Consider the following 16,891-nt stretch of genomic DNA (forward strand, 5'->3'; position numbering starts at 1 on the left):
TGCATGCAAATGCTTTTACTCTACGGTCTATTTGAATTACTCCCGAATGACTCTGGGCCTGAAAGTACAGTACACATGACCTAATCACAGCATTAAAATCAATACACATCATAGAAGAATGGATCTTCTGTGTAATAATACCCACTGATGTGGGAGGATGGGTATTGGTAAATTACAAGTTAATTACAAGTTAATTACATTAATGTAATTGGTATACGGGCTTTTACTTTTGGATTGAACAAAACTAGAGAGCAGCAGTGGTTTAGATTTAGCCTTGTATGCTACCAGCCGCGTGCCTAGATTCTATGGGAGAGGAAAAAGGCACACCAGACGACGACTCCCACTTTATAAATATTCATGAGTAAATGACCCTGCGTGACCAGACGCGATGACGCAGCGCGACAACTGCGAGTCCCCATTGCTGCAGCCGCTTGTCAGTGTGACGAAGATTGGCACTCAGGTAAGCTGTCACTCAAAATCGTGTTTTTCTGTTCCCTATCAATCAATCTGGGACGCAAAGAAAAAATGCCTAGGGCTAAAGCTAGGGACACAGCCAGGCCAGTGGAGTTTATTTGGCAGGGAATAGATGGCCGGGGCCAAGGAAGATGCAAATCTACAAGAGGAAAAAATATGTCCGCGTTTTGGGCGGAGAAGGATTCTGGAAAATAAAGGGCGAGAGCTAGATGAGAGGCCCCAGCGTTATCCCCATCAGTAGAAGTGCGAATGGGGAAGGGAAGGGCATCTATTCCTTGCTTGCTTGACTGTTGTGGGCAGGATTTTAGAACCATCTCAAATTAAAGAGACATATTTACACATTAACAGTAATAATACTGGAATACAATGTACATACACATTGGATGAACTAGGCGTGTATATGCACTTCATTAAGCTGACAGTTTGTTATCCCGCGCGGCTAGCTAGCGAATCCGTAGCAAACGCCGCTGATAAATATGGCACTTCTGCTAGCTACGTTTGAGTAAATGTGGTCAACCTACGTTTAAAACAAGGATGCTTCAGTGGGTGTCTCGGTCGTAGAGGGGGTGATGCATATTATAGTTGACATAAGTTTGAGGTTGTTTTCGAAAATATTGTCAAATAAAACGGAAATGTATTAGCTAACGTTACTGACCTAGCTGCGTTCGCTGTTTTCGTAAATGACCTACTATAGCTACAGCGTGCTATTTCATCCAGCGACCGTACAATCTGGATATGAAGAGGTAAACATTTTCTATGTAGCTAACGTTCTCAAAAATTGAATTTTCTCGACTGAATTCTCACTCGACCGTCTTCCTACACATGGCTTACAGCTGATCCTTACTTGCTAACTAACCACCTACAAACTAGCTTTGTTGCCGCCAGCACGGTAATGAGAAAAGCAAGTCAGTTCAACATGGTGGGTGTGTAAACATTAATTATGATAGACGGATATGTTTGACCTTCATCGCTTTCTTGTCAATTCGCTACATTGTATGGTATGTTGCTGAACACAAGTTAAACGTGAACAAAACATTCGAATGGAAGTGAATAAACTTGATACATTGTGTTCCCCTAATCATCAAAGGCCTTTCATCTGGATGGAGACATGAGATGAATGCATGTTGTCCCATTCTCTTTGAACACAGACGGTACAGTCAAATAGGCAGCTGGATTATATAGTTTTTATGGTATTGAAGTAAAGTAGAAGACCACCTCTGTCAGAGCAATCAAGCTTTGCAATGCTCCATTCATAGAAATATGGACATTTAGCCAAGTATAAAAGTGGAATGTTATGGTATTTAGACTATCACAACGATCAAATGTTTATAGCATTTGTTCTGTCAGAAGGAAAAACTATTTACATGAACCATTCAAATAGATTTTCACTGAAGCGCAACAACTTTCTCCCACCACAACCCTACTCTATTCACAATACAATATCAGTACTACCATTGTAATTAGAAGTCAGTTTTTCGTATTTGCCCTGCATTAGTATAATCATAATTCATCATCATTGATACAGTAATAGTCTTTACTTCTCAAAAATGTGTGGGTTTATGTCTCTTTCTAGGTCCGCCAACTCTCCACATCCTTATAATGCTTCAGTGTTTGTGGCGTCTGCAGTAAATATGATGGCTGCCCAATCAGTTTCCATGGACAAGTACACAAAGAGAGAGCAGCAGGTGGGTCAGAAGGACAAATTTAGTCTGAGGCTCCGATTTGTGGGTCAGAAGGACAAATTTAGTCTGAGGCTCCGATTTGAGGCCTACTTAAACCACAAGGGTGGGTGAAGGGAAGATTTGAAGTTGAGATGATAATTGACATTTTTAAATCGGTCAGTTAATGGCAAAGTATCATTAATGGAGTCATTAATGGATTTAGAATGACTAGTATTGCAAAATGTATGGGCAAGGAGATGGATATACAGTGCCTTCAGAAAGTATTCACACCCCTTGACTCTATCCACATTGTGTTACAAAGTGGGATTTAAAATTCTTTTTGTCAATGATCTACACCAAATACAAGGTCAACGTGGAAGAAAAATTCATTATTTTTAATTAATGGAAAATCAAACATTTTGATTAGTATTCAACCCCGTCAATACATGTTAGAATCACCTTCGGCAGACATTACAGCTGTGAGTGTTTCTCGGTAAGTCTCTTAAGAGCTTTTACAAACCAGGATTGTACAATATTTGCCCATTTGATTATTTTTGAAAATTCTTTAAGCTCTGTCAAGCTGGAAGTTGATCATAGCTGGACAGCCATTTAAGTCAAAACTGTAAATAAACCACTCGGGAACATTCAATGTCGTCTTGGTAAGCAACTCCAGGTTATATTTGGCCTTGCGTTTTAGGTTATTGTCCTGTTGAAAGGTGGATTTGTCTCCCAGTGTCTGTTGGAAAGCAGACCATCATTGATGGATTTGCCCCAAACATAATGCTTTGTATTCCAGACAAAAAGTTCATTTCTTTGCCAAATGTTTTGCAGTATTACTTTAGTACCTAATAGCTAACAGGATGCATGTTTTGGAATATTTTTATATTTGTACATGCTTCCTTTCACTCTCATTTAGGTTCGTTTTGTGGAGTAACTACACATTTTTTGATCCATCCTCATGTAATTAATAACTTCACCATGCTCAAAAGGGATATTCAATGTCTGCTTTTTTATCCATTATCTTTATTATCAAAGTCATGGTGTAAAAGCAGAAGAGGTGGAGCAAGTTGGCTTCCAATCAATGAATGTGACTGACAATCTGAATAAAGCAGCACAATTTAAAGCTTGGCATGGCTATCAATAACGGTTAAATATGATATGCCACCACCCATCTTTCTATTCTGGCACTGACCAGAGATACTGCCATGGCCAGGACACTTCTGCATCATCCACCAATTTTAGAATTGTTAAGATAGGCTATATCCTTTCCATTTTGTCCTGAAGTACTCAGTGGTCCTCTGTAGCTCAGTTGGTCGAGCATGGTGCTTACAAGGCCATGATAGTTGGTTTGATTTCTGGGACACCCATATGTAAAATGTATACACGCATGACTAAGTAGCTTTGGATAAAAGCGTCTGATAAATGGCATTTTATTATAATTTTTAGTACCTAAACCTATTGGTCTTGTTGGCATTTCCAATCTTCTCATGCCTTATTGTTGAGGAAGGGTTCTGAGCTTTACCTGTCCACCACTATTGCTCCTTACTCTGCTGTCATCTCTCCTCATGCAGGGTGTGGAGCAGAAGGAGAGTGATGCTGATCATGATCAGAAGTTCAGTGAGGAGAGGTTGGCTGCAGCCTCCAGTCCTGCCCCCACTGAACCCCAGACACCCTTTGATGTAGATAAGGCCTCCATATACCGGTACACCTCCTAACTGTTGGCCCCCTGCCAAAACTTTAGTCAAGCGACCAGCTCAACTACTTTTAATCAGGATAATGTTAGTGACGATGGCAGTCTACGATGATCGGGCTTATGTGCCCTACCTAAATAAAAGTATGGGGTAGAAATGGCAACATGTGACAACTGTAGATAGTAGCAATTTGGTAATGTTTTTCTGTGTGTGTGTGTGTGGCAGGCATCCCTTGTTTCCTCTCCTGGCCCTGCTCTTTGAGAAATGTGAGCAGTCGACACAGGGCTCAGACTGCATCACATCAGCCAGCTTTGACGTGGATATCGAAAACTTTGTCTGCAGCCAGGAGAAAGAGGGCAAAGCATTCTTCAGCGAGGATCCTGACCTCGACAATCTGGTCAGCTTCCTCGTCTGCTGTCAATACTCTGAATGATTTTGCATCACTGTGACCTCTAGTGACACAATTCACAAAATATCTGCAATTGACACATTGAATGTCAAATCACATTTTATTTGTCACATGCTTCGTAAACGGCAGCTGTAGACAAACAGTAAAATGCTTACTTTCAGGCCCTTCCCAACAAGGTAGAGAGAAAAGAGATGGTTAACCATTAAACAAACTATCAGTCTTATGTCTTGGGGCAGAAGCTGTTCAGGGTCCTGTCGGTTCCAAACTTTGTACATTGGTACCGCTTGCCCTACGGCAGCGGAGAGAACACTGACTTGGGTGGCTGGAGTCTAACCATTTTTAGGGCCTTCCTCTGACACCGCCTGGTATAAAGGTTTTGGATGGCAGAGAGATTGGTCCCAGTGATGTACTGGGCCGTTCGCACTACCCTCTAACGCCTTGCAGTCGGATGCCAAGCAGTTCCATACCAAGCGGTGATGCAGCCAGTCAGTATGCTCTCAATAGTGCAGCTGTAGAACTTTGAGGATCTGAGGGCCCATGCCAAATCTTCAGTCTCCCGAGTTATCAGTCTTTGTTTTTACTGTGATAATTCCTTAGTGATGTGGACACAGACGAACTTGAAAGCTCTTGACCCACTTCACTACAGCCCTGCCGAAGTGGATGTGGGCGGGCTTGGCCCTCCATTTCCTGTAGTCTACAATGATCTACTTTTGTTTTGCTATTGAGGGATAGGTTGTTGTCCTGGGTGAACAGTGAGTACAGGAGGGAACTAAGCACTAGTGCTCAGCGATTAGTGTTTGAGGTCTGTTCGGTTTCTGTTCAATTATTAAAAGAGAATCATGGTTTTTGTGTTTCAATTTTTTTAATGTACTATGCATTATGTGGGTTGAATGTTGAAACAGACTAAATCAAATGTCCCATGATGGTAGTGACAGCACATTAACCTAACGTAGAGGGAGTAAAATTACTAGACTGTGAGGGAGGTGTTCAGTCCTAGGGTACAGAGCTTAGTGATGAGCTTGGCGGGCACTATGGTGTTGAATGCTGAGCTGTGGTCAATTAACAGCATTCTCACATATGTGTTCTTCTTGTCTCGGTGGGAGTGGGCAGTGTTGAGTGTAATAGAGATTACATTATCTGTGGATCTGTTGGAGTGGTATGCAAATGGATCTGTTGATCTGTTGGAGTGGGTCCAGGGTGTCTTGGATGACTGACTGTGTTGATGTGAGCCATGACCAACCTTTCAAAGCATTTCATGGCTACAAAATGTGAGTGCTACGGTGTGGTTGTCATTTAGGCAGGTTACCGTTGGCGTTCTTGGGCACAGGGGACTAAGGTGGTCTGCTTGAAACATGTAGGTATTACAGACGGGGTCAGCCACGCTCTGAGTACGCAACCTAGTAATCTGTCTGGGCCCGACCAGCCTTGTGAATGTTGACCCGTTAAAAAAAAAAGGTCTTACTCACATTGGCTACAGAGATTGAGATCACACTTGTCCGGAACAGCTAGTGCTTTCTGCATGGTTCAGTGTTGCTTGCCCCGAAGCGAGCATAGAAGGAATTTAGCTTGTCTAGTAGGCTTGCGTCACTGGGCAGCTCGCAGTTGGGTTTCCCTTTGTAAGCAAGTTCTGCAACATCCGACGAATGTCAGAGCGGGGTAGTAGCATTCGATCTTAGTCCTGTATTGACGTTTTGATTGTTTGATGGCTCGTCAGAGGTCTTAGTGAGATTTCTTGTAATAATACATTTTATTTTAAACACTTTTCACAACACGCAAAGTCCCTTTACATACAAGAAAATCAGTAGGATAAAAAGCAATAAAATCCCATTAATTAAAGTACAGTGTATTCAGACTGACTTTTTCCACATTTTGTAATGTTACCGCCTTATTCTAAAATGTATTAAACAAAAACCATTGTCAATCACAATACCCCATAATGACAAAGCAAACTTTTTTTTTGCAAATGTATTAAAAATACAGATACCTAAATAAGGTAACTATTCAGACCTGTTGCTAGGAGACTCGAAATTGAGCTCAGCGACATCCACTTTCCATTTATCATCTTTGAGGTGTTTATACAACTTGGAGTCCACCTGTGGTAAATTCAATTGATTGGACATGATTTGGATAGGCACACACCTGGCTATATAAAAAGGTCCCACAGTTGACAGTGCAAGTCAGAGCTAAAACCGAGCCATGAGTTTGAAGGAATTGTGTCAATGGCACAGGATTGTGTCAATGGCACAGGTCTGGGGAAGGATACCAAAACATTTCTGTAGCATTGAAGGTCCCCAAGTACACAGTGACCTCCATCATTCTTAAATGGAAGAAGTTTGGAACCACCAAGACCCTTCCTAGAACTGGCCGTCTGGCCAAACTGACCAATTGGAGAAGGGTCTTGGTCAGAGAGGTGACCAAGAACCAGATGGTCACTCTGACAGAGCTCTAGTACTCATCGGTGGAGATGGTAGAACCTTCCAGAAGGACAACCATCTCTGCAGCACTTCACCAATCAGGCCTTTATGGTAGAGTGGCCAGATGGAAGCCACTTCTCAGTAAAAATCACATGGCAGGCCGCTGGGAGTTTGCCAAGAGGCACCAAAAGGACTCTGTCCATGAGAAACAAGATTGGTCTGATGAAACAAAGATTGAATTATTTGGCCTAAATGGCAAGTGTCACATCTGGAGGAAACCTGGCACCATTCCTACAGTGGTGACAGCATCATGCTGAGGGGATGTTTTTCAGCAGCAGGGACTGAGAGACCAGTCAAGATCAAAGGAAAGATGAACAGAGCAAAATACAGAGATAGATGAAAACCTGCTCAAGAGCACTCAGGACCTCACACTGGGGCAAAGGTTCACCTTCCAACATGACAATCACCCTAAGCACACTGCCAAGACAACGTAGAGGTGGCATCGGGACAAGTCTCTGCATGTCCTTGAGTGACCCAGCCAGAGCCTGGACTTGAACCTGATGGAACATCTCTGTAGAGACCTGAAAATAGCTGTGCAGCGACACCCTCTATCCAACCTGACAGCGCTTGAGAGGAACTCCAAATACAGGTGTGCCACGCTTGTAGCGTCATACCCAAAAAGACTTGAGGCTGTAATCGCTGCCAAAGGTGCTTCAACAAAAGTACTTAAAGGGTCTGAATACTTACGTAAATGTCATATTTCAGTTTATTTTTTTATATACATTTCCTAAAATGTCTAAACCTGTTTTTGCTTCGTCATTGGGGGGATATATTGTGTAGATTGATGTGAAAAATGTAACAAAATGTGGAAAAAGTCAAGGGGTCTGAACACTTTCCAAATACATTGTGTATAAAAGTACAGTAAACATGAGACTGCGCATGGAGAACACTAAATATGATGACAGACTACCCATGTAAGTGAACTAGACTAGCGAGGGATGGTGAGGAGGCCAGTGTCAGAGGAGCGCAGTGAACAGGTGGGAGTGTAGGGGTGCAGGAGGTCAGTAAAGGTATGTGGTCACCAGTCCATTTAGTGCTCTGTAGGTGAGCCTAAGCAATTTGAAGATGATCATATATTGAACTGGGAGCCAGTGGTGTTTGTGGGAGGGATGATACCATTTATAAAACGCAATCCCATTTTATGGTGTCCGGATTAGTGTCCCACTCCTTGAAGGCGGAAGCTATAGCCTTTAGCTCAGTGCGGATGTTGCCTGTAATCCATGGCTTCTAGTTGGGATATGGAATATGGTTGGAATATGGCTTCTGGTTGGTCACTGGGGTCGACGTCGTTGTTGCACATATTAATGAAGCCGGGGACCAATATGGAGAATCTTCAATGTTATCAGATGGAACCCGGAACATATTCCAGTCTGTGCTAACTAAACAGTCCTGTATCTTAGCATCCGCTTCATCGGACCACTTCCATATTGAGCTCATCAAAGTGAGCTACTGTTTCATGTCAAAGGGTTAATAAAGCAAGTTGGGTACACATTACACACACACACACAGCATGACAAAGGCCTTATACCAAAGTAGCTTCTAGTGGAATAATGTACTACGTAACACTACAGACAACATACATGCCATTTCTAGTGCAAATGTCCTTGCTTCTGCTAACTCCTCCTCCCTCACCTTTGACTCCAGATGGTGAAGGCCATCCAGGTGCTGCGGATCCACCTGCTAGAGCTGGAGAAGGTGAGTGACCTTTGTAAAGACTTCTGCAGCCGCTACATCGCCTGCCTCAAGACCAAGATGAACAGCGAGACCATGCTGAGTGGAGAGCTTGGCAGCCCCTACTCACCTGGACAGGGCTACTCTCCCACCAAGACCCAGGTACACACAGACACACAGTGGGGCAAAAAAGTATTTAGTCAGCCACCAATTGTGCAAGTTCTCCCACTTAAAAAGATGAGGCCTGTAATTTTCATCATAGGTACACTTCAACTATGACAGACAAAATTAGGGAAAATAAATCCAGAAAAGCACATTGTAGGATTTAATGAATTTATTTGCAAATTATGGTGTAAAATAAGTATTTTGTCAATAACAAAAGTTTCTCAATGCTTCGTTATATACCCTTGGTTGGCAATGACAGAGGTCAAACGTTTTCTATCAGTCTTTACAACGTTTTCACACACTGTTGCAGGTATTTTGGCCCATTCCTCCATGCAGATCTCCTCTAGAGCAGTGATGTTTTGGAGCGGTTGCTGGGCAACACAGATTTTCAACTCCCTCCAAAGATTTTCTATGGGGTTGAGATCTGGAGACTGGCTAGGCCACTCCAGGACCTTAATGCTTCTTACTCCTTCGTTGCCTGGGCGGTGTGTTTAGGATCATTGTCATGCTGAAAGACCTAGCCACATTTCATCTTCAATGCCCTTGCTGATGGAAGGAGGTTTTCACTCAAAATCTCACGATACATGGCCCCATTCATTCTTTCCTTTACACGGATCAGTCGTCCTGGTCCCTTTGCAGAAAAACAGTCCCAAAGCATGATGTTTCCACCCCCATGCTTCACAGTAGGTATGGTGTTCTTTGGATGCAACTCAGCATTCTTTGTCCTCCAAACACGACATGTTGAGTTTTTACCAAAAAGTTATATTTTGATTTCGTCTGACCATATGACATTCTCCCAATCTTCTTCTGGATATCCCAAATGCTCTCTAGCAAACTTCAGACAGGTCTGGACATGTACTGGCTTAAGCAGGGGGACACGTCTGGCACTGCAGGATTTGAGTCCCTGACGGCATAGTGCGTTACTGATGGTAGGCTTTGTTACTTTGGTCCCAGCTCTCTGCAGGTCATTCACTAGGTCCCCCCTGTGTGGTTCTGGGTTTTTTGTTCACCGTTCTTGTGATCATTTTGACCCCACGGGGTGAGATCTTACATGGAGCCCCAGATCGAGGGAGATTACTTGCACAATTGGTGGCTGACTAAATACTTTTTTGCCCCACTGTACATACCACCGTACACTTGTGCTATACACCCACCACAGACACACCCTATGTAGCATATACACCCGATAAGGTAAAAGAATAAAGGTGAACTGAGCCTTCATTTAACTAGGCAAGTCAGTTAAGAACAAATTCTTATTTTCAATGACGGAACAGTGGGTTAACTGCCTGTTCAGGGTCAGAACGACAGATTTGTACCTTGTCAGCTGGGGGGGGATTTGAAACTGCAACCTTTGTTACTAGTCCAACGCTCTTACCAAGGGCTACCCTACCGCCCCATGGCGGAATAGTGTTTAACTCACCTGTGTGTGTTCTCTGTGTGTGTTGTGCAGACCTCCAGCTCTTTCAAAGGAACCCTCAGTCCCCAGGGGATTGTGGTGGCAGCGTCAGCCCTGCGGCAAGGCAACGTAACAGTCAACCCCATACAGGTTATGGCAGGTATGTCACCCTGGCATACAACAAACACCGGTACCCTCAGACACCAACCACCACTGCTCACCGCCATCAGCTCAATAGGACTGTTATTGTACCAGCTGGTTTCAGTCTTTCTCTGTACCTGCAGTTTAAAGTGGTCTGTTTGCAGCCCTTACATGTGCGTGTCCTCCAGGTGGCGCAGTGTACCAGCCTGTCACAGTAGTCAACTCACAGGGTCAGTTGGTGTCACAGACGCCCTCTCCCCAGACTATACACATTCAGAACACACAGGTAAAACATCTGTCTGGACTAAAACATAAAACGTTGACATTTACTGCCTGCTGAAGAGTGTGCTAATGTAAATGCCTCTCTTGCAGCTTCAGCTGCAGCTAAACCAGGACCTGAGCTTCTTCGGCCACAACGACAGCTCGTCCAAGAACAAGCGTGGCGTCCTTCCCAAACAAGCGACCAACGTCATGCGCTCCTGGCTCTTCCAGCACATCGGGGTGAGTAGAACACAGGCCAACTCTATGGGTTACAACCTGGAATGATTCTGGGATTTGGTTGGCTAGTAGTGTTTTAATCTTGACCTACGTAATTACTGTTATATTTAATTGTTTTGTTTCCATAGCACCCATACCCCACAGAGGATGAGAAGAAACAGATCGCTACCCAAACTAACCTGAGCCTCCTCCAGGTCAACAACTGGTGAGTTACATGAACCCATGCCATACTACAATGAATAACCACCAACGTGCATGAAATGACAGAATGACTTCTCTTAGAGGGAACCTCAAGTAATGTTTCAAACTCTTCAATTCCCTTAAGTGATTGGTCAACACTCGATCCCCTTCTCATGATGGGTCCAATCTCTCCTTCCGTTCCAGGTTCATCAATGCGCGGAGGCGGATCCTGCAGCCCATGCTTGACGCCAGCTCTTCGGAGACGGCCAAAACCAAGAAACCGCTTCCGAACCGGCCGCTACAGCGTTTCTGGCCTGACTCCATCGCCACGGGGATGACCCAACAACAGGTCCAGATGGCAGACGGTACATATGGCTACTGGCTTGCTACACTGCTCATTGGATCAGCACTGCTGTGTATTGCGAGTTGCTAGAGCTGTTGGCTATACTTGTTTTTAAAGCAACTAGGCACAGGAGAGCTTACTGTATTGGGAATGATTGCCTTGTGAATGAATTCGCCTTGTGGCTAAGTCAAGGCTCTCCTGGTAAAGCAACTTCTTTCTCAATAAGAGACTAAATGTAATGTCGCTGATGTGTCCTCTCCTGGTTGCCTGTTCCCCAGGCACCTTGGTGACAATGAGTGTGGAGGGTCTCCAGAGCCTGACTTCAGACGGCGCCACGCTGGCCGTGCAGCAAGTGATAATCGGCGGGCACAGTGAAGACGAATCAGGAGACAGCAGGGACGATGATGAGATGACTGGGCTGGGCCTGGACAACAGTGACTCCCTGCAGTAGGACACACACAGGCGTACTGTATACAATCACCACAGGAGGCTGCTGAGGGGAGGACTGCTCAATAAATGGCTGGAATGGAGAAAATGGAATGGTATCAAACACCTGCAAACTAGGCTAATTTATTTGATACAATTCCACTGATTCCGCTCCAGTCATTACCAGAAGCCCGTTCACCCCAATTAAGTTGCCACCAACTTCCTGTGACTCACACACACTCAAAAACAAACGTATGCTGCGTTGAAAATATGGTAATTCAGGCCTTCCACAACAAACACATGTATGCAGACTGATATTGAATGATGTAGGCTGCTAATGAAGTGTGCACACACACACTAGCACAAAATCAGATCAATGTTATGCAAAAAAAAACTATAATGGCGGCTCAGATCATGTATGTACTGTGGATAGACTGATATTGCATTGCACGTGCACACACACTAAATCAGTTTACACAGCACAAAACAAGATATACGGGAGCACTCCTGATGTCCATTTATTGAACGGAGTGCGCTGTGTGTGAGAAGTTTCATTTCAGAAACTGTTTTTCACTACGTAGTCTGTAGGCGAGTGCACCTTTTTTGTATAATATAATTCTACGCTCCAAAAGACAAAGAGAACGGACGCAGCCAAAACAAATCATGAAGTGTTGAAAGAAATTACATTTGTCCTCTCCGTTAATAAATGTTGAATGATTATTTTTCCATTTAATCTGCTTTTGGCTGCCAAGTTTCAAGTAATCGTTTGTTTTGTTCACTTTGCATGCCTGTGACTTTTACCCACTCTGATCATGACTGACTCTCAGGCTTACAGACTGGCCCTATAGAGCCATTTTCTGTTTACCATGAAACTTGGTTTAACATTAGAAAGCTCTGTAGCAGGATAGCTAACGCTGATGTCGGGACCTTAACACATTTAAACTGAGTTTGTGATGACCATGAAAACACTCAAGACTGATGGCTATAGACAACCAATTGTTAACTTGCACAAGCTGCATTTTAAGTTGGATGTGATCGTATGGCAAACAAGGTATCTGACGAGTAATTTCGTGCCCAACTTTTCATGACACGCTGGGGAAATGGGTCTCTAGAGAGCAATAGCATCGTTTTGTAGGCACTAATGGGAGGTTAACTCCGCCATGGCTCGTTGGCCAACGCCTATGGGGGAAATTGTTGTTAAATGCGGAAAATAAGGTACGTGGTAAACAGGCTTAAGAGATCTTAAACATTTTTGTTCTTTGAGATATCAGCTAACATCACTTTTTTTTAATGGCATTTATGTAATCAAAACAAGTGGGATTTCATGTTTTTTTTTTTTAAATGTACACCTTTGATCAAATACCTTTGATGTAAAAATATAAACAGTCTTACACGGAACCTAAACCGGCAGTGCGCGTGCACCATCATGCATAAATGTATTGTCCCCACACACCAAACGCAAGCACCACACGCAGCTTAAAATATCAAAACAAACTCTTAACCAATTATATTAATTTGGGGACAGGTTCAAAAAGCATTAAACATTTATGGAAATTTAGCTAGCTTGCTGTTGCTAGCTAATTTGTCCTGGGATATAAAGAGTTATTTTACCTGAAATGCACAAGGTCCTCTACTCCACCAATGAATCCACACAAACGGTCAACCGAATCGTTTCTAGTCACCTCTCTTCCTTCCAGGCTTTTTCTTCTCATGACTTTATATTGCGATTGGCAACTGTCATAAATTAGGTGCATTACTGCCACTGACCTCGTTCGTCTGTCGATCACCCACGTGGGTATAACCAATGAGGAGATGGCAAGTGGGTACCTGCTTCTATAAACCAATGAGATGGGAGAGGCAGATCTTGCAGCGCGATCTGCGTCACAAATTGGAATGACTTGCCCATGGCAACGCAGACGCTCTTTGGCGCGCGCAAGCAGAGTGGGTGCAATAATTGAATAACAGATTTCAAAATGTATTTTACGACGTGAGCGGTGTGTTCAGCCTTTTTAGTTTACCTTATCAGCTGGGCCAAAGTAGTCTCTGGACAACATTGTTCAGGGAAACTAAAAAAAGCACATTCTCGCTGAAGAGATATGTTGCAACCTGGACCAAAACAATATAACGTTACCATCCAAGCTGGTAAAGCAGAAGGTGTGACGAAGAATTTGGCTATTACTGTAGTTCCATTTCTCTGACAGATGGCTACTCGTTAGCAACTGACAAATGAAGGCTTATAAAGTTGAGAAACCATTTCACACACAGTCATCCCAATATCTTGAAATCAACATTTTATTCTGTCCTAGATCATTAAAATGTTTGCTTTCAACACAATGTTACTACATTAATCTTTGAAATAACAATACCATCTTCTGCTGACATTTTAAGACTTCATAATTCATAAAGGTCATGTTAACTGACTGATCTCATAGAACAAAATGTATAAGACCTCCTGAGCCTGTTTTAACCTCGGACTTCATTTTCAGCATGTATCCCAAAACCACAATTTCCTCCCATAGGAATGCCTAACAAACGAGGTAGAAAATGCTAACTCCTTTCCATTTTTTAGGACTACAAGCTGCCAAGCTATATAGGCCCAACAGAGCCCGTGCGAAAAAAAGGGAGATGCTTATTTTTATATACGAACATAAGTACATGTTTTGGGGTTTGTGTTCGCTTGTTTTGTATGGAATGTTTGTACAAAATGGTTCGTTATTTAAGCTAGTTGCCCTATTTACCAGGGTCCGATTAAGTTTTCTAAATATTTAAGACGAATGAGAAACAAAATGCCTATTGGTTTTAAATGCCAGATCTGAAAAAGGCCTTGTGTAGGTCTTTTTTTTTTTAAGACCTAACTCTACCACAGAAAGCTTAACTAGATGAAGCTATATACCTATAGTGAGTCAAAAGGAAGCTAAAATGCAGGACACTGACTTGGCTAAGGCATAGTAATGTTACATTGTCAATCACAGTTCTTTGAAATTCAAATATACTGATATGTACTTGATCACAGTTAATTGATTGCAGTACTCTAATTTTCTACAAACAAGTCCAGTTTTGCCAGTGTTATGTTTTGTAATCATTTATAATAGCATAGATGTCACTTTCAAGTGCACAATCCAGTACACTAGGCTTATAACACAATCACATGGAACTGAAATCGATATTATGGTGCTTAGGCAGACAGATGCAGTACAAACAAAAAAATGATATTTTGCATGTGTTAATCAAGAGTGCAGTTGGTATCCTCAGACCTTACAGATTGGTCCTCTGGGGAATGAAAGACTAGTGCTGTGGCTGACCAAGGGCCAGCTTTAAGGAATGTTGTTTTCCCTAACGCTCCATCTTATTTTTCATATTATTGCACAATTTATGAAAACCTGCACCGATGTATCATTCAAGCCTGAGATCCCCAGTTTCAGGGTCTCAGCTGCTCTCTCACATGTCACTTTTTATCTACTGTTCACTTCTGTCTGTTTGCCTTAAAGCTTTCTATTTTGGAATAAACTATGCCTAAACTTAACTGTCGAGTGTTACTCTACCTTCATTGTGCTTGGTTATAGACATGATTTGTGACAAACGGTCAACCCCACAGGTTATGGCAGGTATGTCACCCTGGCATACAACCACAGGTACCCTCAAGACACTGCCCACAACGTGGTAAGTGATGATATGGCTGGGCTAGGCCTGGACAACAATGACTCCTTGCAGTAGAACACACAATGTACTGTATACACATGAAGACATACACTCAAAACCAAACTTTGTATGCTGCGTTGAAAATATGGCAGTTCGATATTGAATGTAGGCTGATAAAGAACTGCATACACACCAGCAAAAAAATCAGATGCATTTGTTATGCTTTACCATTTTATTTTAGGATGGCTCAGATCTTGGACTCATGTATACACCGTAGGTCTTTATTTGCATGTTCACACGGCCATTATACCTTTGGTGGATTGGACACTTGAATACACAATCTCTGCCTATAGTTGCAGAACACCCACTAATTATTCACATGTTCTTACAGAAAAACAGATGGCCACCAGATTATCGCTCGTAAAACCATAAATACGTGCTAAAATGCGATCCCAATTCCTACCATTGGGCCATGAAATCGCTAAAAACCGAGGAAAGCTTAATGCATTTGCTTCCCTCTGCTGGATACAACCATAACTGCAACGTGTATGCTTTCTATTTTATCATTCTCTGGTCACATCCACAGAGCCAATTTTACCTCCTGCCATAAATACAAGTTTATGCAATAGTCAGTAAATATCAGAGTTCAACTGACAACACACAATCCCTGGCGCACGTGAACATTTTACATGACACCGATGGTACCTGCATCAAAATCTTAAAGACAGGCCTACTCTATTCAAGTGGTAATTGAGAATTTAGTAACCAGGATAACTCTAGACAGGAAATAGTATAGCCTACACACGTTTTATCTTTGTGTTGTCAGATGAATCTTGCAGGCTAGGAGAATGCTGCTGGGAAACAGAACACGTCTCACCCGACATGTAGTTAATAGGATCTCTTAAGGCTTAAACCAATCAACAACTTGACATGACTAGTTCAGTTCATATGTGCCAAATGTTGCAGATGGCTTTGTGGCATTTCTATCTACATGGATTAATATTTGTTCTACATTACATTTCCATCTGAACGTTCCAAAACAATGTCCTGCTGAACACACCCCAGGTGCCAAGTTAATTTAATGGAGGGTCAAGTGTTGGTGTTGTCACTACTCCATTGTACCTGATTAGATAGGAACTCCCCTCACCTGTCTAGACAAAAAAAGCACAAACACTGCCAAAGACAGTCTTAGAGTGACTGCTCTAACAAAGAAAATTGATTGTCCTCAAAGATGGAAGGCAGGACCATTCTAGCCAATAAGTGCAAATATGAACAGGCTAAATCTTTGTGCCACTGCAGCACCTGACAGCATGGGTAGTGCCATCTCCATTTTAAAGGTGGTCAATTTTCTTCATTGGCCGATTCCTGCAAACACAGGAATCCCCACCCTATTTGGCTACTTTAAAATGGTGGAAGGCCTCAATGTCCATATTAAAACAGGTTATATATATATATATCTCCTGCACACACAACGCCAATTTAGTAATTATTGGGTCCGTTGCCAAAATGCAATCATAACCCAACCATCACAGAACTTCTATTCAATCAAGTAAGGCTCATGTAGCAAAATAGTAAATACATTTTTTTTGTTTACCAGATTAGACATGCGCATCGACCTCAATTCCTCACTTCGTGGGCTTATTCTAGTGGACAGATTTCAGGCCGCACTCCCTCCCTCTGCCTTGCATGGAATTCGTTTGACATCCCTGCCACAGAGCATATC

At 42.7% G+C, this 16,891-nt stretch overlaps 1 protein-coding gene across 6 annotated transcripts; it reads left to right on the forward strand.

Annotated features, from left to right (window-relative positions):
- The first annotated feature begins 324 nt into the window (after positions 1-324).
- Positions 325-12,262, forward strand: LOC124043485 (homeobox protein PKNOX1-like). Of its 6 annotated transcripts, none has more exons than XM_046362160.1 (11): positions 325-460; positions 2,048-2,159; positions 3,707-3,837; positions 4,052-4,223; positions 8,354-8,542; positions 9,996-10,101; positions 10,271-10,368; positions 10,455-10,583; positions 10,709-10,785; positions 10,965-11,125; positions 11,382-12,262. In XM_046362160.1, exons 2-11 carry the CDS (start codon positions 2,106-2,108, stop codon positions 11,552-11,554), a joined length of 1,290 nt encoding a protein of 429 aa, XP_046218116.1. In that variant the 5' UTR covers positions 325-460; positions 2,048-2,105; the 3' UTR covers positions 11,555-12,262. The 6 variants fall into 6 exon arrangements, with proteins under 6 accessions (XP_046218116.1, XP_046218131.1, XP_046218091.1 ...); XM_046362175.1 differs by lacking the exon at positions 325-460 and adding an exon at positions 483-1,625 and having other exon boundaries at positions 8,354-8,404; XM_046362135.1 differs by lacking the exon at positions 325-460 and adding an exon at positions 484-1,625.
- The last annotated feature ends 4,629 nt before the right edge of the window (positions 12,263-16,891 follow it).

The sequence above is a fragment of the Oncorhynchus gorbuscha genome, linkage group LG01 (assembly GCF_021184085.1).
Source record: "Oncorhynchus gorbuscha isolate QuinsamMale2020 ecotype Even-year linkage group LG01, OgorEven_v1.0, whole genome shotgun sequence".
Lineage (NCBI taxonomy): Eukaryota > Metazoa > Chordata > Actinopteri > Salmoniformes > Salmonidae > Oncorhynchus > Oncorhynchus gorbuscha.